The 25,427-nt window shown below is 35.8% G+C and overlaps 1 protein-coding gene across 7 annotated transcripts in view; it reads right to left on the bottom strand.

The window, feature by feature from the left end:
* Positions 1–25,427, bottom strand: part of ERCC6L2 (ERCC excision repair 6 like 2) — a 144,368-nt gene that overhangs the window by 66,214 nt on the left and 52,727 nt on the right. For all 7 annotated transcript variants that reach the window (XM_008993723.5, XM_008993716.5, XM_078348426.1 and 4 more), the window contains 5 exons: positions 24,343–24,456; positions 23,355–23,474; positions 18,383–18,454; positions 17,360–17,505; positions 7,596–7,691 (listed from right to left, as the gene is read on the bottom strand). In XM_008993723.5, coding sequence (XP_008991971.4) covers positions 7,596–7,691; positions 17,360–17,505; positions 18,383–18,454; positions 23,355–23,474; positions 24,343–24,456 — 548 coding nt within the window. The remainder of the gene's footprint in view (positions 1–7,595; positions 7,692–17,359; positions 17,506–18,382; positions 18,455–23,354; positions 23,475–24,342; positions 24,457–25,427) is intronic.

Raw genomic sequence — 25,427 nt, 5'->3', positions numbered from 1 at the left:
GCTTTGGCAATTTGTAAAGTTTTTGTGCTGGTGGAGGGTCTCATCTCTATGTTGATGGGTGCTGACTGATTAGAGTGGTGGTTGCTGAGAGCTGGGGTAGATGTGACAATTTCTTAAAATAATACAACAATGAAGTCTGTCACATCAATTGATTCTTCCTTTCATGAAAGTTTCCTCTGTAGCATGTGATGCTGTTTGATAGTATTTTACCCACTGTAGACCTTCCTTCAAATCTGGATTCAATCTTCTCAAACCCGGCCACTGCTTTATCAACTAAGTTTACGTAATATTTTAAATCTTTTGTTGTTATTTCAACAATGTTCACAGCATCTTCACCAGGAATAGAGTCCATTCTCAAGATTCCACTTTCTTTGTTCATTCATAAGAAACAACTCCTCACCCATTAAAATTTTGGTTTTTGGTTTTGTTTTTTTCTGAGACAGAGTCTTGCTCTGTCCCTCAGGCTGGAGTGCAGTGGAATGATCTCTGCTCACTGCAACCTCCACCTCTTGGGTTCAAGTGGTTCTCCTGCCAAGGGACGGGGCTTGACCATGTTGGCCAGGCTGGTCTCAAACTGCTGACCTCAAGTGATCCACCTGCCTTGACCTCCCAAAGTGTGAGCCACTGTGCCCGACGCCATTAAAGTTTTATCATGAGATTGCAACAATTTAGTCACATCTTCAGGCTTTGTTTCTAATTCTAGTTCTCTTGCTATTTCCACCACACTGGTAATTACTTCCTCTTCTAAAGTCAAACTCCTCAAAGTCATCCATGAGGATTGGAATTCAACCTCTTCCAAACGCCTGTTTAGTATTTTGACTTCTTCTCATGAATCACAAATGTTCTTAAATGTCACCTAGAAGGGTGAATCCTTTCCAGAAGGTTTTCAACAGACTTTGCCCAGATCAATCAGAGAAATCACTATATATGACAGCTATGGCCTTACAAAATATATTTCTTAAACAGTAAGAGTTGAAAGTCAAAAGTACAACTTGATCCAGGGGTTGTAGAATGGATGCTGTGCTACTGCATAAACAACATTAATCTCGTATATCTCCATCAGAACATTTGGGTGACTAGGGGCATTGTCAATAAGCAGTAATATTTGGAAAGAAATCTTTTTTTCTGAGCAGTAAGTCTCGTGGGATTAAAATATTCAGTAAACCATCCAGTAAAGAGATATGGTGTCATCCAGGCTTTGTTTTTCCATTTATAAAGCATAGGCAGAGTAGATTTAGCCTAACTTTTAAAAGCCCTAAGATTTTCAGAATGGTAAAGTACTGGCTTCAACTTAGTCATCAGCTGTATTAGTCTCTAACAAGAGAGTCAGCCTATCTTTTCAAGCCACTTATTGACTTCTCCTCTTTAGTGACTACAGTCCTCAATGACATCTTCTTCCAATATAAGGCTGTTTTGTTCACATTGAAAGTCTGCTGTTTAATGTAGGTACCTTCAACAACGATCTTAGCCAGATCTTCTGGGTAACTTGCTACAGCTTCTAGATCAGCACTTGCTCCTTCACCTTGCACTTTCATGTTAAGGAGGTGGCTGCTTTCCTTAAACATCATGAACCAATCCCTGCAGCTTCAAACTTTTCTTCTGTTACTTCCTTGCATCTCTCAGCCTTCAAAGAACTGAAGAGTGTTAGAGACTTGCTCTGGATTAGGCTGTGGCTTAATGGAATGCTGTGGCTGGCTTGATCTCTGATCCAGACCACTAAAACTTTCTTTGTATCGGCAATAAAGCTGTTTGGTGCTCTTGTCATTCATGTGTTCACCAGAGTAGCACTTTAAATTTCCTTCAAGAACTTTTCCTTTGCATTCACAACTTTAAATTTCCTTCAAGAACTTTTCCTTTGCATTCACAACTTGGCTAACTGTTAGGTACAAGAAGACTAGCTTTTGCCCTGTCTTGGCTTTCAACATGCCCTTCTCACTAAGCTTAATCATTTTTAGCTTTTGATGTAAAGTAAGACACATGCAACTTCCTTTCACTTGATCAGTTAAAGGCTATTGTAGGGTTATTAATTGGTGTAATTTAAATACTGTGTCTCAGGGAAGAGGGAAGCCTGAGGAGAGGGAATGAGACAGGGGAATGACAAATAAGGGGAGCAGAGAGAACGCACACAACATTTACCAATTAAGTTCATTGTCTTATAGGGGCATGGTTCATGGTGCCCCAAAACAAGTACAATAGTAACTTCAAAGATCAGTGATCACAGATCACCATCTCAGACGTGATAATAAAAAAATCTGAAATAATGTGAGAATTACCAAAATGTGGCACACAGACACAAGTGAGCATATGGTGCTGAAACAATGGTGCAGGAAGACTTGCATGACTCAGGATCTCTACAAACCTTCAATTTGTAATTAAGGCAATTATCTGTGAAGCACAACAAAATCAGGTGTGTCTGTACACATAGTTATTAAATTATGATAGATAACTTTTATTCAAATAATTTACATACTTATTTAGCCTAATTTATTTTTTAATAGATGGAGTTTCTCATCATGTCTAAGTGTTTTGGCTTTCTTATATAGGGACTTTTACGACTTCCTGGTGGATTGTAGCCCTCTTTGTCTTGCTTAATGCCTTTTGTCCTGAATTCTGTTAATAATTTGATATTAACATTGCCATCCATTCTTAATTTTTGTTACCATCTCCCTGGTTTTTCTTTCTTCCTTCTTTCTAAAAACCGTTTTTGCCAGGTGTGGTGGCTCACGCCTGCAATCCCAGCACTTTGGAGACCGAGGCAGGCGCATCACCTGAGGTCAGGAGTTTGAGACCAGCCTGGCCAACATAGTGAAATCTCATCTCTACTGAAATACAAAAATTATGGTGGCGGGCACCTGTAATCCTAGCTACTCAGGAAGCTGAGGCATGAGAATCGCTTGAACCTGGGGGGTAGAGGTTGCAGTGAGCCAAGATCATGGCACTGCACTCCAGCCTGGGCGACAGAGAGAGACTTTGTCTCAAGAAACAAAACAAAACAAAACACTTTTAACATATGCATACTTATGTTTGAATTTACTTCTAACACTTCATTTGTCATGCTTTCTGAGTTTCCTCTATCTTCCCCAACACAATTATGTATTTCCTATAATGTACTAAAATAATTACGTTTTCTTGGTACTCATTTCTTTTGGAAGTTTTACACTTGATATCCAGTGATTCTCAAAGTGGAGTTCAGAACCAATTGTATCATAATCACCTTGGGTGGTTTTTAAAAGTCATTGTGGTAGAACATCTTATGATTTACCATTTTAGCTATTTTTAAGAGTACAGTCCAATGGCATTAAGTAAATTCATAGTTTTCCAACCATCACCACTAACCATTGCTACAACTTTTTTATTATCCCAAACTGAAACTTCATACCCATTACACAGTAATTCCCTATTCCTTCCTAACCTTATCCTCTAATAAGCACCATTCTATTTTCTATCTCTATGGATTTGACTATTCCAGATATTTCATTTAAGTAGAATTATACAATATTTGTCCTTTCGTATTTGGGTTTTTAAAATTTTTTTTGAGATGGAGTCTTGCTCTGTCGCCCAGGCTGGAGTGCAGTGGTGCAATCTCAGCTCACTGCAACCTCCACCTCCTGGGTTCAAGTGATTCTCCTGCCTCACCCTCTCGAGTAGCTGGGACTACAGGCACATGCCACCATGCCTGGCTAATTTTTTATATTTTTTAGTAGAGATGGGGTTTCACCACGTTAACCAGGATGGTCTCGATCTCCTGACCTCATGATCCATCCACCTTGGCCTCTCAAAGTGCTGGGATTACAGGCATGAGCCACCACGCCTGGCCTTGGCTTATTTCATATAGCATAATGTCTTTAAGGGTTGTCTATGTTGTAGCATTTATCAGAATTTCACTTCCTTTTAAGGCTGAACAGTATTCCATGTTATGTATATACCATATTTTATTTATTCATCCATCAACAGAAACTTAGGTTGTTATAGTTTAATATTGTGAATACAGGTGCTATGAATATGAGTATACAAGTATGTCTTCAAGTCTCTGTTTTCAATTCTTTTGGTATATACCAAGAGTGGAAGGGTAATTGCTAGATCATATGATAATTTTATGTTTAATTTTATGAGGAACCATCAATGCTGTTTTCCACTTGACATTTCTATCAACAATGCACAAGGGTTCTAATTTCTCCATATCCTCAACTAGGACTTGTCTGTTGTTGCTTTTATTCTACAGTAGTCATTCTAATGTGCATGAAGTTGTATCTCATTATAGTTTTGATATGCATTTCCCTAATGAACAGTGATGCTGAGCATCTTTTCATGTGCTTAATAACCACTTGTACATCTGTATACCTTCTTTGGAGAAACATCCTATTCAAGTCCTTTGTACACTGTTGACCTGGGTTGCATTTTTTGTTGTTGTTGAGTTTTAGGAGTTCTTTATATATACTATATGTATATATATATATATTTTATTGCATTTTAGGTTCTGGGGTACATGTAAAGACCATGCAGGATAGTTGCATAGGTGCATACATGGCAATGTGGTTTGCTGCCTCCATCCCCATCACCTATATTTGCCATTTCTCCCCATGTTATCCCTCTCCAACTCCCTACCCCTCACTGTCCCTCCCCCAGTTCCCCACCTCACAGACCTCAGTGTTATCCCTTTCTAACTCCCTACCTCTCAATGTCCCTTCCCCAGTCCCCCACCTCACAGACCTCAGTGTGTGATGCTCCCCTCCCTATGTCCATGTGTTCCCACTGTTCAACACCCGCCTATGAGGGAGAACATGCGGTGCTTGATTCTCCATTCCTGTGTCAGTTTGCTGAGAATGATGGTTTCCAGGTTCATCCATGTCCCAAAGGACATGAACTCATCATTTTTTATGGTTGCATAGTATTCCATAGTGTGTATGTGCCACATTTTCCCTGTCCAGTCTATCGTGGATGGATTGGTTCCAGGTCTTTGCTATTGTAAACAGTGCTGCAATGAACATTCGTGTTCAGGTGTCCTTATAGTAGAACAATTTATAATCCTTTGGATATATACCAGGTAATGAGATTGCTGGGTCAAATAGAATTTCTGTCTAGGTCCTTGAGGAATCACCACACTGTCTTCCACAATGGTTGAACTAATTTACACTCTCACCAACAGTGTAAAAGTGCTCCTATTTCTCCACATCCTCTCCAGCATCTGTTGTCTCCAGATTTTTTAATGATCGCCATTCTGACTGGCGTGATGGTATCTCAATATAGTTTTGATTTGCATTTCTCTAATGACCAGTGATGATGAGTATTTTTTCATTAATACTTTATCAGATATGTGATTTGCAAATATTTTCTCCCGTTCTGTGGGCTGCCTTTCTACTTTGTTGATAGCATCCTCTGATCCACAACCTAGTTGTTTTTTAAAATGTAAAATGTTGAGTCCCATTCTACATCTATTTAATCAGAATGCCTGCAGGGTGAAGTGTGAGCATCTGTGTTTTGAAAATTGTACCATGTAATTATTATAACTCACTCTTTTAGTTGTTGCCCCTAAATTTTTTGTTAGTATTTAAAAACATTTTTTGGCACACAATTTGAGAACTGACCAGGATATCCTGGTCCTTTCCTGGGGGGAAAAAAATTCTAACACAATTTTACCCCTTCTTTACCCTGATTCTGACATTTTATCAAAATTACATGACATTTTAGCTCTTGATTGTTACTAATTTTTTCATACCATCCTTTCATATTTTAGGGAATTCTTTCTTTATAACTGCATGAAACCTCTCAGTCATACTATCAGTAATTTTTTTTTTTTTTTTTGAGGTGGAGTTTCGCTCTTGTTACCCAGGCTGGTGTGTAATGGCACGATCTCGGCTCACCACAACCTCCGCCTCCTGGGTTCACACAATTCTCCTGCCTCAGCCTCCTGAGTAGCTGGGATTACAGGCACACGCCACCATGCCCAGCTAATTTTTTGTATTTTCAGAGGAGACGGGGTTTCACCGTGTTGACCAGGATGGTCTCGATCTCTTGACCTCGTGATCCACCCGCCTCGGCCTCCCAAAGTGTTGGGATTACAGGTGTGAGCCACCGCGCCCGGCTCAGTAATTTTTTAGACTTAAAATTTTAGCCACAGATTATAAAATAATTTTCTTTCACTTATAGCCATATAAATTTTTTCACTTTGACAACTCTGTTGTAATCTAGAATCTTATAATGCTGATGAAATGTATGTTCTTCAAAGTCTGATCTGCTGAATTGAGTCTGATTCTCATTTCTTTGTTGATAATGTGTCTTTTCCTTTTTGTTGCTGTTTTTACAAATCATTCTCTCCCTGTTTCTCACTCTGAAACCTTTCAGCCCTTCTGTTTATCTTTGAAACTTAGAAATATCACTAACATGTATGTTTTCTCTCCCTCTCAGTCACTATTCCTACCTCATACTAAGTGTCCCTTCAAAATTTATAAAAATTCTCTCCAATCCTGTCTCAATTATCTCCCCTGTCCTCCAGTCTCTATGTTCATTATTTCTGGAATAGACAGATGATGATTTCTGGGATTTTTCCTCAACTTCTCTTTACTCACATTTCACATCTATTTCTTTCTTGACTTTTTATGTTTAAAAATATTCATTCCTTTTATCTTCCATATCAATTACTGCTTTTAGCCCTCTCCATTTTTTTCAGACCTTCTACTGAGTTACTTTATGTTGGCAATAGTTTTAATTTCTAAGAACTAATTTGATTTAATGTACTTTTTCCCTTGATTCCTATTTTTATTTTATTCCCTTCCATGTCTGTTTCCCTTTTGCTTTCTTGCTAGGCTAATTTTATTAAAATGTTTCATAACGCTTCATTTCCCATTCATAATTAAAATGATGACTAAGTGAATCGTAGAAAGCTGGTCTGTGTTTCCATGCAGGTAACAGGTCTATTTCCTCTTTTCATGTCCTGGGGAGATCTGAAGTCCTTCAGGCTTGGCTGTAGCTTTATAATCTGGTTCCAACACCCATTCTAGGAACCTTTCTACAGTCTAATTCCCCATTTATTTATAAAATTTGTAAAATTATTCTTTCAGCTTTAATCAAATAGTACCTGTTATGGCCAACCCCTCCATAAAGTACGGTGTGGGAGGGGAATTTGTATAGAGTCAAATTGTACAAATTTCCCAGAAGGATGCGTTCTGTCTACACCCACATACTATAGCTGCAACCCCACGCTTGAAATTTCTCTATTCTTTCCTGCAGACTTAGGATTGTAGTATCTGCTGATACCCTGATCATAGTTTCTACTTGCTTTTTATCTTCCAGGAGTTTCTCAAAACTTCTGATCTACTAGTACAGAACTATTCTATTTTCCCACAGTATTAGGAATTTATTCTTTCTTCCTAAGTCATTTCTGTCATATTAATGGGATTCTGAGACGGATGAAAAGTAAATGGCTACTTTTGGCCTGCTATTTAGATTGAGAAGGTCAGGATTATCTTAAATGTACGTTTTTACAAGTTTTCCCATTTCTTCTAATCATAGTCATAATATAAGCAACCTTAAAAGTTCAAGAGGATTTTTAGATTAAAAGTATTTGCAGATCACTTTAAAGGTTGTCAGTATTATACCTGTCTATGGCTTGAAGATCATTGGCTGGATTCCAAGTGGGATCAAATAATACAACAACATTGGCACCAATAAAATTGAGGCCTAGTCCACCAGCCCTGGAGGAAAGAGGAAAAAAAAGTACATTAGAACAGCAAAAACTAATTGTTGTGCTACAACTCAGCTGTGTCAGGTTTCTTTCTATAGCTAGTATTGCATTAATTTCATCAAAGTAAGGGGTGATTAAAATACGAAATGCCACAAATAAAAGATCTGAGGCACAATTTTACTTTTACCACTCTAGAAAATCCCTAAGAAACATTAAAGCCCATGTCAATAGGTTGTGCTCGTTTTTACTTTTTTTGACACTAAAATACTACTACAGCAAGATTTTACTAACATAATTTTTAAAAACTGTTAGTACATTCTAGCTAAATAAAGTAATAAATACATTTAAAAACTCAACCCATGAACAGATGTATATCTTATTCTATGAAGTGCAGCTAAAATTCTGAATATTACATAGAAAATAAACATAAAACTCTGAAAGGCACAGAGAAGATAGGTAGACTAGGGACTACAAGACCTAAGGAATGGCATGACAATGAGTTCCCTGGCTTGCTATTTGCTTAAGATACCACAGGCTGGGTTCTTAACATATCCCAAGCTGCTGGAAATGACAAAAGTCACAGACAAAAAAAAAAAAAAAATTCCCCCAAAAGAGTCTTTTCCTTTTAGCCGAAGAACTAGGAAAGGTATAGCCTCGAAAGACAGAAAAATGTGAGATAATAACCACCCTACTCCTGCCAAACACCAAGGAACAATCTGTGGCCCCATCCCTACCTTAGTCAGCAAAGGCTGACTGAGGATGCTAAACTCCTACCCTTGCCTGGCTACAAAGAGACACTACCACTGATTCCTGCTGGGGGGTATCAGAGAAGACTAAGTGAGGAGCTAGAGCTTTCATTTTCTGCCCAATGATAATAGGGTCTCTCTCCATGGTGTCAGGGGATACCCAGAGGGAGTAGTAGTAAAGCACTTCCCTCTCAGGCTATCAGCAGAGGCCAAATACGGAAACCTAGTTTTCCACCCCTACTTGCCTGGCATGGTATCAGAAGAGGGGTACTAAAATGGAAGATTTAAATCAGATGCAGAGTCTTATAACACAATACTCAAAATGTACAAGAAACAATAATACAATAAAAAATCACTAATACCAAGAACCAGGAAAATTACAGCTTGAATAAGAAAAGACTGAGATGAATCAGATGTTGGAATTATCTGACAAGAATTTTAACACAGCCATCTTAAAGATGTTCCAACAAGCAATTACAAACATGCTTGAAACAAACAAAAAACTGAGTCTCAAAAAAAAAAAAAAAAAAGAAACGATATAAAGAGCAAAATGAAAATCCTGGAACTGAAAAATAGCTGAAATACAAAACCTGCCAAATGGGCTCAGCAGTACAGTGGAGAAGACAGAAGACAGAATCAGTAAGCAGGATGAGAATCAGTAATCATTTACCAAATCCGAACAACAGAGAGAGAAAAATCAGAAACCATAGAGGTCAGAAGAAAGTGGCACACCTTTAAAGCACTGAAAGAAAGGAACTGCCAACCCAAAATTCTATACTCAGTGAAAATATGCTTCAGAAAGGAAAGGGAAATTAAGACATTCTCAGACTAAAGAAAACTAAGAGCATCTGTTACCAACTGACTTAACCTAGAAGAATGGTGACTAGAAACTTCATAAAAGAAAAAAAAAAAGGCAGAATAAGGCATGGAACTACAAAAAGAAAAGAGGAAAATCAGAATAGGTTAAAATAGGAGTGAATATAAATACTATTTTATTTCTCATGAGTTTTATAAATCACATTTCATGGTTAAAGGAAAACTGCAACACCATCTGATATAGTGCTTAGGGGATGTAGAGGAAATACCTCAGATAATTATATTTTGAAAGTGGAGTAGAAAAAGAGCTTAAATATAAAGTTTCTATACTTTGTTCAAACTGGTAAACGTGTATACCAGTAGACTGAGAAGTTACTATGTACAATGTAATACCCAGAGCAACAACCAGGAATCTACACAAAACAATATACTAAAAAACACTATGCATAAACAAATACAGAATCCTAAAAAAATGTCTAAATAAAAGAAAAAGTGGAACCAGAATTAGGAGCTAAAAAGATAGAAATTAAATTAAAAATATCAATAATTACCTTCAATATAATGGCCTAAATATACCATTTAAAATTTTAAGATTGGCAGGGTAGATGGAAGAAATAATACGCTCTCCACAAAAAAAAAAAAAAAAAAAAATGGGATGACATAGCTAGGTTGAGAGTGAAAGGATGACAAAAGATATACCAGGCAATTATTTAAAAAAACTGGCTATATTAATATTAGGCAAAACATATGTCAGAACAAAGAAAATTACTAGAGAAAAGAGGGACAATGCATGATGACAAAAAGACCAATCTGCCAGGTGAACACACCAAAATAACAGAGCTAAAAGATACATGAAGTCAAATTAAGCTGAAAAGAGAAACAGATAAATGCATAATTATAGTTGAGGATTTCAACATCCCACATTTGATAACTGACAGAACTCCTAGAGAGAAAAATCGGCAAGGATATAAAAGAACGTGAGCAACCAACAGGATCTAAATGACATATACAGAACACGCCACCTAGAAAAGCACAATACACACTTTTTTTTATATTAATAATAAAAACTTCCCCCAAAAATATATCTTTAGTGACTTCTCTTCACTGTATGCCTTAACCACAGGTGAAGTTAAATAAAGACAAAACTTTTGGCCGAAAGACTCGGTAGCACGAATGCTGGGCACAACTTCATTCTTGATTTTGACTTTCAGAATCATACACTAGTAGACTACAAACAACTTTCTAAGCAAACCGTATAATTTGAACCACAATGCTTTCATAATTATTCACTTGTAAGGATTAAGTTAAGGATTTGGGGTACTATACTGTAAAAGTAAAATTTTCCAGATGATATAAGTGCCTCTAGGTAGTCCAGCACCAGGAGTCAGAAGCTTTCAAATGATCTGGAGAAACATCATTTTCTGTCTCTCATGATATTGTTCCAAAACACCGTTAACTTTCCCAGAAAGATGAGGATGTTTCTTTCGTTATGTACCCCAAGAGAAAGAGATTCTAAACCACTCTTTTTAAATAAATAATGAGAATCATATTATATGCCTGTTGTTACGATCTGCCTCTTCTGCTTTATTTTGTGTCAATCTCACACCTTTTTATTCGGCTATTAATATCTTCATTGACCCTTAATGCACAGCAAGAAAAATAAGAGATTTTTTGCCTTTGAGGAGCAATAAAATATAATAAATGCTTTATTGGAGTTTATGTGTGAAGATCCATAGGCATTTAAGAAATAGATAGATCAAAAAATCCCATAGAAGGATGGTGATGTTGTAACTGGTTCTTTAGAGATAAGATTTTATTTAAAAGAAAAGGAAAAGCAGGTTGGTAAAGGGCATTTTAGGCAGAAAGAATAGCATAGGTACCAAAATGACTAGAGAACTTATGTGGCTGGTGCTTAGTATACATGGAGGCAACAGCTTGGGTGTGTGACTACATACGAGAACTTGTGAGTTATTTTAACGAAGCTCAGTTTAACAGAGAGAGGGTAAGTATGCACTCTGTGACAGGCCCTGGCAGAAACAGGTCCCTTAAAGTTTATCACTCGGAAAGTAGAGGGGTATAGGAAGAGTTGTTCAGAAACATGTAAAAGGATAGATAGTTCAGTACAGAATGGCAAATTAGGGTAGGAGGCGGCACAGAGAAGAAAGATTTGGTTCAGGCTTTGTTAGTGACGCTTGAAGGACAAGGAGACGTTTGCCTTTTAAAAGAAAAGGCAAAACTAAAATCCAAGGACACACTGATTTTCTTTCTCTTCCTCAAGTGTTTTCCTAACGCTGTCTTTCAGGCTTTTCTCTGAGGCTTTGCATTGCCATTTACCCTCATCAGCTACCTACACTGATTAACAAAACAACTCACACTTAGTTAATGCTTTACACTGGATGCTAATCATCTAGAGAAAGAAAAATGAGAATCTTTTCTCCTGTAATTTCTATCAAAAATGGAAAGAAATTAACCTTTATTGAGCATCTACTACATATCAGGAACTATGCAACATATTTTCATATATACTAGTTCTTTTGTTCTCAAGACGACTTCTTCTTCTTTTTTTTGAGACAGAGTCTTGCTCTGTCTTGCCCAGGCTGGAGTGCAGTAGTGCCATCTTGGCTCACTGCAGCCTCCATCTCACAGGTTCAAACGATTCTCCTGTCTCAGCCTCCTGAGTAGCTGGGACTACAGGCTTGCACCACCGCATCTGGCTAATTCTGTATTTTTAGTAGAGATGGGGTTCCACCATGTGGACCAGGCTGGTCCTCGAACTCCTGACCTCAGTTGATTCACCCACCTCGGCTTCCCAAAGTGCTGGGATTCCAGGTGTGAGCCACCACACCCAGCCTGTTCTCAAGATTTCTATAAGCAAAATATTACCCTGATTTTTTAGGCGAGGAAACTAACAATCAGAAAAATTAATTTGTTCATAATTGTTCATAATCTCCTAGGTAGCCAGTGTCTGGATTCAAACCCAAATGTCCTGATTTAAAGTTCAGTGCTCAGTAGAAATTGAATTTTCTCCTTTGGAAAACTGCTTATTAGACATAGCATGAAAACGTCACAGAGACTTGAACTCAAAGAAAGGAGTGTGGAATAGAAAGTATTAGAAAGGATTTTAAAAAATGAGTAAGTTAGGGGATTGGGTGGAATTTAGACAGGAGAAAAGCAGAAAAGAAGTTAAAGGTTTATGTGTTGAATAAAACTAATTATCTATTCCAGTTAGCTTCTTGATGGCGAAGTCAGGCATGACCCATTTATGATACCATCTCAGGGGCCATATATAAGCCCCGGATAAGATCTGTACCAGCTGAAGAAGAGATTCTGAAGTTATAACTTCAGGCCTTGCGGAAGAAGCAAAGCTCCCTTTAAAGAAGAAGGAAAGAAACCCTACACTCTCTCTCTCTGCAGATGAGATGATTCTCCATTTGATGATAATACAACTCAGAAACCTAAACTTTAAAACCTGTCATTCTATTCTTACATGGCTAACAGCAAAGGGGTACTTGTTAAGCAAAAAAAAAAAGGAAAAAAATTGGATATTTCTCTTTTCAAGCTGAGGACTGGTATTTGAGATACCTAATGAGTATACAGGCAGTTTATTCCTCAGGTCTGCCACATTCTATTCCTGTATCAAATAAGTGTATCAGAAAGTACACCTTAACTATATCTTAATGTTCTACAAAAATGCCTTTGATGAAATAAGTTTTATTATTATGTATTAGAAAAGGTCAAATAAAGTATTTATTTGAACAATGCTTCTAAGAAAACCTAAATAGAAGGACACCATGTTTATGGATAGGGTGGCTTCATATCTTAAAATCTCCCATTTTCCTCAAACTCATTAATAAATTCATTGATTTTCCAAAATCGAAAAACCCCAGAAAAAATGCCAGATGATCCTTCTTTAAATAAACTGAATGAAATGACTACAAAAAGCTAGAGTTTAAAACATTAATGTTCCAGAACAAAAAGTAACTCCAAAAACAAAAGAGCTCAGAAAGCAAGAAAAACTAAATTTAGATTAAAAATGTGATGGCTGGGTGTGGTGGCTCACACCTGTAATCCTAGCACTTTGGGAGGCCTAGGAGGGCGGATCATGAGGTCAGGAAATTGAGACCAGCCTGGCCAACATGGTGAAACCTCATCTCTACTAAAAATACAAAAATTAGCTGGGCATGGTGGTACGTGCCTATAGTCCCAGCTGCTCAGGAGGCTGAGGCAGGAGAATCACTTGAACTCAGGAGACAGGGGGTTGCAGTGAGCCAGGATCACGTCACTGCACTACAGCCTGGGCAAGAGAGTCAGACTCCATCTCAAAAAAAAAAAAAAGGGATTGTTTCAAACAAAATAAGATCAAAAAATGACATTTTTCAGAACATAAAGCAAAAAGACAAAATGTAAAAGATGAGAGAAAAGTTCAGACATTTAAAGAACCAGTATCGTTTGAAAGTCTGATGACCTAGCAAGAGGGAGGGACCAGAGAAAAAGGAAGAAAAAATGCCATTGTTAAAGAAATAATAAAAATGCAATTTCCAGAGTTGAAAAAGAACATACAAGCCTACTATGCCCAGCACAAAAAAATGAACAAAGATCTACACTAAGACTCAAATATCATTACGAAATTTTGGAACACTGTAGATGAAGAAAAACTCTTATGAGTTCCCAAAAGGAATGAAAATCAGGTTGGCCCTGGACATCTATTTAGCCACACTATCTATCAGAAAACAATGCTGCAAGTCCTTCAAAGATATAAGGGGAAATAATTTTCAATTTAGATTGTACAGTCGGACAAAGTATCAATTAAGTGAGAGGGCAATAAAAGACACTTTCTATATTTAAAGATGAAGAAAATTTACTTCCCATATATTCTGGCTTAAAAATTTACACGAGGATATTTCCCAGGAAAAGAAGGGGGCAAGTCAAGAATAAAAACAACATGGAACCCAGGAAAAAGATCCAATGCAGAACAGCAGTGGAAAGAAAACTTCCAAGATGGCAGTCCTTTATCAGGCCTAGAAAACAACTAGGCCAGGCTGAAACCAAGGAATAAAGGTTTCAGGAGTAAGGTTCAAGATACAGAGGACTCAACAGAAGAGAATGTGCAAATGACAATTGGTAACACTGAGGATTATTACAAAGGGTAAAAACAGACTGAGGGGGAAAAGACTAAAAAAGTCATGATTGAGATTTGAAGTGAACTGAACAGTGCAAACATAAAACATGAATGAAGTCTTAGGAAAGAGAAGTCATATGAGGCTGATGTTAAGACTCATCCTGAATTGACCAAAAGGTCAGGAACATTCAGAGAAATTATCTTAGCACTACTTGCCCCTGGATTAAAGATGTTTAGTTCATAAAAACATAGTAAATCTGGTTTTTTGCCTCCAAATTTTAGAGCCAACCTATGTACAGTAACTGGTTATTGGTGCAGGACTTATTGAAAACATTAATACCCTTGACAAAGTAAAAGTTAAATAGTTAACAGATAATATGGACAGGTGACAAAAGTAGAAGAAAGGGTGTGTGTGGGGGGGGGTAATGCTAATACCACATATTACAAAGACTTAGAAGGCATGTAGAAAGTTAATGGACAGAACATCAAAACTTGAATCATTTTCCAGTAAAACATGAGAGCAAACCAAGAAAGAAGACATGGATTCCAGGAAAAAGATCTAAGAAAAAATCCAATGGATCCAGTGCAGAAGTGCAAAGATTTAAAGTTACAAAAGTAGTTTACAGACAATAATTTTAAAAGAGCAAGCATTGCAAGAAAAAGGGGGAGAGAGTAGTGAAAGTAGGCTAAGTCCTCCTTCTTAACAGAAGTTATATAAAGTTGATAAACTAAAAGATAAGGAAGAGTTCATATTCTGGCAAGATAATGGCTAAGCCAATGTCAAAACACTTCTGTTACAACAGAGAGTAAATATAAACCTTTGCAAGCCAGGCACGGTTGCTCATGCCTGTGATTCCAGCACTTGGGGAGGCTGAGGTGGGCGGATCATGAGAACAGGAAATCGAGACCAGCCTGACCAACATGGAGAAACCCCATCTCTACTAAAAATACAAATTAGCTAGTTGTGATGGCACATGCTTATAATCCCAGCTCCTCAGGAGGCAGAGGCACGAGAATCACTTGAACCCGGGAGGCGGGGATTGTGGCGAGACAAGATCGCGCCATTGTACTCCAGCCTGGGCAACAAGAGTGAAACTCTGTCTCAAAAAAATAAAAATAAATAAACCTTTGCAAAATGATAGAAACAAAATAAAAACTGAACTTACATGTCTTTTGTAAAACACAGCTGAAGAATGTATTTATTATATTACGTAAGGTTCCTTATGTAATGACTTATGCAATATATTACTCAAATTGCCACAGAAAAATAGGAATCTAAAACTTTTTCCCTTGTCTTGTCAAGATGCCCAGCAGAAGCCAAAGCAAAACCAGACAGGCGGAAAACTCCTACCAACTGGTCTCCAAAGGATTTCCAGAGGAAAAAATCTCATTGAAGATAAGCTCAGAAGAGAAAAATGACCAAACATGAAGAAACTATCACCCACAAGCAAGAGCCAGAGGAAACAACAAATAGAAGGATCAGCACCCCAAAGTACAGGAGTTAATAGAGCAAGAATGCCATCTGAAAAGAACATTTTTAAAAGTATGACTAAAATTAAAAATTCGATGGACAGGTTAAAGAGCAATTTCTGATAAACAGAGGTGAAGGGGTAACAAGGAGTTTTAAGGAGGATCTCATCAAATGAAGCGGAAGTGGAGAGAACAGAAGTGAGAGACTACTGCTTGTCATTACAGAGTCTATTATTGGAACCACTGTTTAGTGCATCTATCATTGGGAAACATTTTAAAGTTAGAATACTAATGTGTTTTACAAAATTTAACTGAACACAGTATTCTATGTCATTTAATGCTCTATACATAGGACTCGTGAAACATTACTTCTTGCATTCATTTACGGGAAAATGGGAATCCAAAGCTTTTCCCCATTTACCTTACCGGTAGGAATTCAAGAATAAGTGCTCAACAGCGTTAGTTCATTCATAAACATATTTTATTACTCTTTTTCTCTTTTTTGTTTTAAGACGGAGTCTCGCTCTGTCTCCAGGCTGGAGTGCAGTGGCATGATCCCGGCTCACTGAAACCCTGCCTCTTGGGTTTAAGTCATTCTCCTGCCTCAGCCTCCTGAGTAGTTGGGACTACAGGCGCAAACCATCACACCCAGCTAAGTTTTGTGTTTTTAGTAGAGATGGGGTTTTACCATATTGGCCAGGATGGTCTTGATTTCCTGACCTCATGATCTGCCTGCCTCCGCCTCCCAAAGTTCTGGGATTACAGGTGTGAGCCACCATGCCCGGCCTTTATTCCTCATTTTAAGTTAATTTCTATTCTGATTTAATTTTACTTTGTGCATTTTACATCTACTTATTTTTAAAGTCCCTTGAAATTCTGAAAGACAGTCGGAATGAATCTATAAAATTCTTATTAAACAGGGAGTCAAAAGTTATCTTCCTTAAATGGGATTAATCTTACTTAGGGGTTTATATTGATTTAAATCTTTTCAGAAGTATGTATATTCTCTAAAAGGTCTCATAGGGATATTCATACATAAGGATTAGAACCAATTTATCTTTCATAAAATCTCTAACTGCAGAGCTACTCCAGTTGAGACAAGGTAGAGGCCCCCTATCATTAGCAGGCTCTCAAGGGCTTCCTGACACAGTGGGAAAACTGCTGCTATAATGATTCTCAGTTATCCGATTAATAAGAAGTCTGATTATTCTGACCAGAAGACATGGATCAAAATATACTGTAGAAAATTTGTAGGAAGAAAAGAAATATCCATTTTTTTTATTGTTACCTTTATAAACCCAGACTTCTAAGGGAATTCAGTAATAATAAAGGAAATGAGAGAAAAGCCAGCTAAAACTTAAAATATTGAAATTTCAGTCAAATTTTTGCTGCTTCTCCTTAAAGCCAAATAAAACAAAACAATATAAGTATAGCCATTAAAAATTAATCCAGTAATAGTTTTAAAAATTACCCTAAATCTCAAAAACAATTAGATAAAAATCAAGCTATTAAATGTACTTTTCTTACATTGTAGAGACAAGGCAAATGTTAACATCTTGTGTACTGTTGAACTCTTTCACAATCTTGAGTCTTTCCTCTGATTTTGTACTTCCATCAAGTCGTCGGTAATCAAGCCCAGACGCCATACAGTACTGCTGTAGCACGTCAAGCAACTAGAGGAGAGGTATGAAGACGGGCAAACATGAATCTTGGTTAAGTCAGTTTCAGACCATCACAAAGTTGAGACTTGCTAAGTATTAATTATTGGTGTTCATAATTTCTTTCTTGTAATTCCAAGAGCAATAAATATTTTTCTCACTTCTGACCCATGTATTTTACTCCTGCTATCCTGCAACATTATGGCTTTAACAATCAGAACTTGTTACAAAAATCAATCTTTTCGTTTTTAAAAAACAGTACTACTGGTCAAATCATTTATGTAAATATATGTGTGCTATTTTCTAAGTTCTAAAATACCTTAAATGTCTTAAAGAACATTGTAATTATTATTATTATTTTTTTTGAGACAGAATTTCACTGTTGTTACCCAGACTGGAGTGCAATGGCACGATCTCGGCTCACCGCAACCTCCGCCTTCTGGGTTCAAGCAATTCTCCTGCCTCAGCCTCCTGAGTAGCTGGGACTACAGGCGCGCACCACCATGCCCAGCTAATTTTTGTATTTTTAGTAGAGACGGGGTTTCACCTTGTTGACCAGGATGGTCTCGATCTCTTGACCTTGTGATCCACCCACCTCGGCCTCCCAAAGTGCTGGGATTATAGGTGTGAGCCACCGCGCCCGGCCATGAACATTGTAATTATTAAGAACATCAACAGAAAATAAAAATCTTTGAGTTTGATAACTGACAGTAATCCTAAAACAAATGAAATTTTAGCATCTGTTCAAAAACTAAGTTGCTTACCTCACTATTTCCTACTATGTAGATAAGAGAAAATGTGGTTGTAAGGTGTCATGTAGGCACACGCTTTACTCTTTATGCCTCAAAAGTTAGCGCTGGTCAATCAAGGAAATACTTTAGCTGAAACTCACCTTGGTGGAAAAAGAAAAGAGAAGAACTTTATCTCTGTTTTTCCTGCAATGATTTAAAAGCTGCTGAAGGACCTGAAAATGAACCACAGAAAATCAGTGAACCAGTTCCAACTAAAAGTACACTTTATACATATAAACATCACTTGAGAATTTCTTTAAAATTATTTTCATACAATATTAACCTCAATCATCTTTTCTAATTCCTTTCATTTTTTCCAAGTTAGAGAAATAAAGTATTAGCTATTACATCAAATGTTATTCATCATGATATTGTCAATAAGGAGGTAAAGTTCCCAAAGACTTTTATTTCATCTCATCTGGTTTTAATAAAAAGGAAACATTTTCGATTATGGGATGCATTTAAATGGATTAATTTAATTTCCAAAATACACTTTCTTTATACCTACAATATGTTAAGAAACTAAATTATAGAGCAGCATTCCTTTTAGGAAGTATTTAAATTGTCCCTAGATGGATGTAATGAAATGTGTTCAATTACATCTAGGTTCTAAAAGTCTTGATATTTATTTTCTTAGAATAATCAGTCAGATATACACCTCTTCTCATTTTCTCCCCATTGTTTCTCTATTTACAGTAAGCTCCAACTTCCAGATTTGATTTTGACCTCAAAATGCCAGTAATCTGCCCCCACACACAGTGCTTTTAGGGAGGAAGCAAACAGGCCAAAGCCTTGTGTATAACAGTCACACTGTTATTTTTATTTCCACATCTGGCAATGACAGCTCCGGAACACTGTGGAAAAGCAATCCACGGAGGGGAAAAAAATACTTTCTACACAAAGTTTAAAATTTTTCTGAAAAATGAAACAAACACTAAAACATTTTATTAATATTTAAGCTTTTAAATTAAAAAAAAACCCTAATAGAACACTTACTTAATAGTTGATCAAGAGACACTATTGTGCTAAGTTTGACCCCTACCGCCCCCAGTCCCTCCAAAAATAAACTATGGAGTCAAAAAAATATTCTGCTCAGATAACCAATCAAATGGTAAATAAAAATGTTATAGATCAAGTAAATATTACTTTAATATTTGAAGAACCTATGAAGTTTTATTTGCATGTAAAAAGCTTTATTTTTAAATAACTGATTCTATATGAAGTATATAAATTTGAATTTCATATAAGACTAACTTTTTAAATTGATAGACATTATTTTTCTCTGTTTCACAGAACTGAGTAGAAAATGCAGAAAACTCCTCTTTCCTTACTTCCAACCTCCCCCATACTTTCTCTTAACATCTGTATTAATAATATTAGAAAATATAACATCAAGTATTATTAGTATTGGTGTGGTATATTTGTAACAACTGATGAATAAATAGTGACACATTATTATTAGCTAAAGTCCACAATTTACATTAGGGTTTAGTCACTGCGTTATATAGTTCTATGGGTTTTCACAAACATAATGACATCTATCTACCATTACAGCATAATACAGAATCATTTCATTGCCCTAAAAATTCCCTATGCTTCACCAACTCATCCTTCCCTTCCCCAGAACCCTTAGCAACCACTCAACTTTTTACTGTCTCCATAGTTTTGCCTTTTGAGAGTATTACATAGTTGGAATTATACCGTATGCAGCCTTTTTAGACTGGTTTCTTTCACTCACCAATATGCATTTAAGGTTCTTCCATGTCTTTTGGTAGCTTGATAGCTCATTTCTTTTTACTGATAAATAGCACTCCACAGTATGGCTGTACCACAGCTCGTTTATCCATTTACCCACTGAAGGGCATCTTAGTTGCTTCTAAGCTTTGGCAACTATGAATAAACTCATGTGAGGTTCTTGTGTGGAATTTAAGTTTTTAACTCATTAAAACTCATTAAAATTTAATTCACTTTAACTCATTTGGGTAAATACAAAGGAGCACAATTGCTGGATCATATGGTAAGAATTTAAGGTAATATTTTTTAGTTAAGAACTTCATGAGAAATCACTAAACTGTCTTCCAAAGTGACTGTACCATTTTGCATTCCCACCAGCAGCAGATGGGCGTTCTTATTACTCCACATCCTCATCAGCATTTGGGCTTGTCAGTGTTCTGGATTTTGGCCATTTTAATAGGTATCTAGTGGTCTCTCACTGCTGTTTTAATTTGCAATTCTTTTATGACATGTAATGTTAAACAACTTTTCATTTGCTCTGCCATTTCTATTATCTTCTTTGGGGAAGTATCTGTTCAGATCTTTTGCCCATTTTTAAATCTGATTGCTTACTTTCCTATTGTTGAGCTTCAAGAGTTCTTTGTATATTTTGTAAACCAGTCCTTTATTGTTTTGCTAATATTTTATCCCAGTCTGTGGTCTGTTTTTCATTCTTCTTAAGATATTAACATTTTAAACCAAAGATATATTGTATAGAAATCCATTCTTATTGTTTGGGGTGGTATCATAACTATTGCAATTTTAAGTATTTTCAAATATTTTATAGTAAAAACAAAAACAAGTTAGAGGAAAAGTAAATTTTTTAAACTAGGGTCTTAATTAGGCTAGTTTAAAGAAACTAACTAAATAAATGCCTATAAATTAAGATCCCAGAAATTTCCAAAATGACAATGTAATCAATATATGTTGGAGTCTTAACAATATAGATCCAATGTTTCATCACTCAGTTGTCCTCCACAGAACAAGATAATCCATCTATAAAGGAATCACATATTTGGGGTTAACAGCAAGGAATCTTGGATCTTAACTGTTCTCAGCTGGTCAATCAGGCCTAGAAAGATGAATACGACCCTTGTGTGACTTCAGCAGCACCAAGCTGCTCTAGTCTTTTTTCCCACCCTCCACAGTAAGTGGCTCTGCGGCACTTCTCAAGAGAAAGAAAAGTGAGGATTTTTATCAGGTGAATGACAGCAACTTGTGACTATCCCCTTGAATGACACTTGAGGTCACAACCCTGACACTCAAGAGAAAGAGCTGGGGTCATGACTGTAGCTCTGAGGCTATAAAGATTATAGCAGGCATTCTGTTCACAGAGTCCTTGCACCTGCAGGCTGACCTATGACAAGACAAGCCAAACAAAGATCTTTTATCACCTGAATTCAAAAAGTACATGCAACTCAATTCTTGGAATTCTTACACCCATAGGCAATGATTCTATGATAAGCCTGTAAGTTCTGCATCACCAAATCAATATATGACCAGATGATGCTGTTAATCAAATGATTTAATATAGTCCTAAAATATATCCCTAACTTATTACTAGCCATCTCTGTGTGGTTGGCGTTCTCTCACGAAGCAAATAAATTACCTGCGTCATTCACATGTAAAGATACTACTCAGCCTCCAGCAACCATTTATGTTTGCCTTTTCCCTTCTAAAAATTAAAATTAAATTAAATCTAATCATTCTCTTAATCAGACACTATTAATCCTAGGAAGATTAACTTTAAAAGTATATTTTACAATTATATCTTTAATGAATATGTAAAAAATATAAAAATATAAAATGCAGTTATAAAACTTTAATTTCAACACTGATAATTTTTTAGTGAAGAGTCACAGGGAATAAAATTTAAATAAGTAGCAATAGATATGCAGTTTTCAGAGGAGGCTATAATTTCTGGAAATATTCTATTGGCTTAAACTGTGAGACAATAACTGCTCAGTTCTAACCTTGGTTAATATATTTTAATTATTTTTAAATTAAAATAATGCATATTTTAATTTAAAAATAATTTAAAGTCAATGAAATGGATGACAAAAATATATTTGCTACCTTAGAAAATATCATTAAATTTGAATTTGTTGTGATAAATCACATAATATCCTCATTAATAAAAACATCTATTTTAAAGAAACATAACCTTTTAATGCAAGTCTTTATTATATGTATATTCCTACCTTCTATTTTATTTCATTGATTTTAGAGGTCCCAAGCAAACTAAACAATGATGAGCTTATCTAGATTAACTGCTACAAGTACCATTCTGACCAACATAGTGAAACCTCATCTCCATTAAAAATACAAAAATTAGCTGCGCATAGTGGCACGCACCTGTAGTCCTGGCTACTCGGGAGGCTAAGATAGAAGAATTGTTTGAATCACTTGAACCAGGAGGTGGAGGTTGCAGTGAGCCAAGATTGAGCTACTGCACTCCAGCCTGGTGACAGAGTGGACTCTGTCTTCAAAAAAACAACAAACCCCCACCCCCCCAAAAACAAAAACTACTTTGAATTACTTCCTTTTAATTCCTTTTGTCAAAAGAAATAACTTACCTTTTAAAAATTGTAACAAAGTTGAGAATTGTTCTGTAAAAATCTGTGAATCCACAAATAAAAGATTCTTGATAGTTATTAAGGGGTTAAACAAACTAACTCTGCTGCAAGGAGGCAGGAAGCTGTCAGCATTTTATGTTGCTGCCACAGGCAATGCCCAAGGCCTGTGTCACGGTTGGAGAACTTAGCCTTACTTTTCACACCCCTCACTTGGTAACACATTACCAACAGCAAGGCAGCTACAGGTCAATTTTCCCGTGTATGACAAATGTCTCTTTCAAATTTTACAATCTAGGTCTGCAGGTAAAAACAACAGGCAGAAAATTCTAAACATACAGACCTTGCCCATCTTGAACTCTTCAAGAAATTCCTTTCTCTAATTACAAGATAATGCCTTTACCCCCTGTTTTGCATTAACATTTATATTTCTGGTAGGTCATTTCCTTAAACATTTGAAGACAAGCTATTATCTATATGATAACAGCACACATTTGAAGTATATTTGAAGCAACTACTACCGAGGACCTACCAAAAGCACACATCTGTATTCAGGGTTCATAGTGACCTAATAAATGCTGATACAACTGCACCAACTGTTGATGGCCACCATCTCGTCTGAATGATTGAACACCTGTACTGATTAGTTGGTGTTTCTGTCATACCACTGAATAAATATTTTGTATATCATGTCTGTTTGTATGCAACCTGAAAGAGAAGCACTTACCTTCATTTTTCCACTGTATTTAGGGTCAGAAAGTGTTTCAAAGGCTGCATCTTTGGTTTTCTGCACAAAATCTGGAAATCTGGAAAATACTTGATCACATATCCTTTTGATAAGTGTTTCCTTGATGGGAAAAGACGGAAGAAAAGATATTTTCACTTAACACATTTAACCCTGAAAAAGTTGAAATAATCTTGGAAAAATATTATTTTTAGAAAGAATGTATTACTTTAAAGATTTTTGCTTCCCTAAGTCGGACTAAGAATTCAGAAACTCTTAAAATAATATGTTAAACATATATGGTGTTGATGAATATTAATGATGTGGGTTATTAACTTGATCATTACTTTTTAAAAGTTTTTTAAGATTTCCAAAACAAGGTGCTAAATACTCCCAAAAAGAGTAAAGAGTACTATCAAAGAACAATATCAAATTCTTATGAGATTTCAAAATTACATTTAAGTGGCATCAACTAAAACATAGAAAGAAAATATAAAATCATTACAAAAATAACTTTTCATTTATGTGTGCTCTAGAGTAAAAGAACACAACCAAAGTAAATGATTGAATTTAAACCTAAACTTTGAAATTACTGATTTTAGCCAGTTTGGTAAACAGCCTCAATACTTAATATAAGTTATTATAAATGCTCATTTTACCCAGTAGATTAAATACCATTACACACATTATTAGAGCAATAGAAGTGACTCATCAAATATGTTATTTAGTAATTATACCAAAGAATGTTTTGAAAAATAAAGACATGAACATTATTAAAGGCATAAAAAATAATTATTTAAAATTAAGCTTAAATTTGTTCACTTTGATTAAAAACTTAAGTGCATCTACTCCTTGATATCTACAAAATAAAAATGAGCAAGTCAGTTTCCTCTTAAATTTCATCCAAAAATACTTTAATAACTTTATTTTAAAACTTTATAAAATATTTACACCAGTAGCATCACAAAGAAATGTAAAATGCCAACCAAACCTGTTGTTTGGAGGTACTAACAGCTTGCAGTAGCGCGACATGGTTAGCTACCTTCTGAAGGACTGTAAGGTAACTGAGATACAAGGTTTTCACTGTTTCACCATGAGAATTAGTCTGTAACCAGAAAAATATAAAAAATAAAAACGACTAACATAGCTATGCACCTGCTTACATCATAAAACATATCACTTACAATAATATTTATTATCTGATAACTCTGGCATAATAAATTCCATAGTCAACTATTATATAAAATATCCACAAATCACTAATGTGGAATCACACCTTTTGGTAAATCATAACACAATGGTATTTTCCATAAAAGAGAGGGGAAAATCCTCATTACAGAAAGTATTTATCCTCATGACACACAGTGATGGAAATGCTGCTGTTAGGAGGTGCCTGGTAATGAATCTACAGTGCAGTAACAGTGCTATGTGGACCCCTTCTTCTCATTTACGCTCCAAGGCTCCTAGGAAACTGGGCTATTAAAAAAAGGGAAGTAGTTAAAAACAGCAAAATAAATGAGATTGAATAAATATCAATCTAGATAAATATTCACTTAGGGTTCCTCTACGTACTCTGATATGTGACAGATAATTGAATAAAACAGAGGTGAAACATGAGCAGGAAATACAAACAGAAGGTTAAAAAAAGTACAAATAAATGTTGATTCTTAAAAAACAAAACCACTTTCTTTTATACACAGTTTCTATTATATAGATACTGTATCTAACATCAGAATAGTATTTTAAGCCTGCTATACAAGAGTATGTTCATTTACTATTAGTGGAAAATGAGAAACTTCTTGAAAATGAAATGAAATTTGAAGATGAAAGTAGGTTACTTCCCAAAAAAAGCTAAAATAGAGGATATAAAAATTAAGCTTACTTTCTCAAATTAACTCTTTGAACATCTGTTTGAATATTTATTTTTATATGTAATTACTATTTGATATTATAAAATATTTTTGAAAACTATTCTTTTTTTCAGACATAGCTTTAAATAACTGTCTGAGGAAAAGCTACTTTTTTTTACACTAGAAAAGAGTACTATGTAATCAAAAGCTAGATTATAAAGATATA

The sequence above is a fragment of the Callithrix jacchus genome, chromosome 1, assembly GCF_049354715.1.
Source record: "Callithrix jacchus isolate 240 chromosome 1, calJac240_pri, whole genome shotgun sequence".
NCBI lineage: Eukaryota > Metazoa > Chordata > Mammalia > Primates > Cebidae > Callithrix > Callithrix jacchus.
The sequence above is the reverse complement of the archived record's forward strand: the minus strand, read 5'-3'. Positions and strand labels throughout refer to the sequence as shown.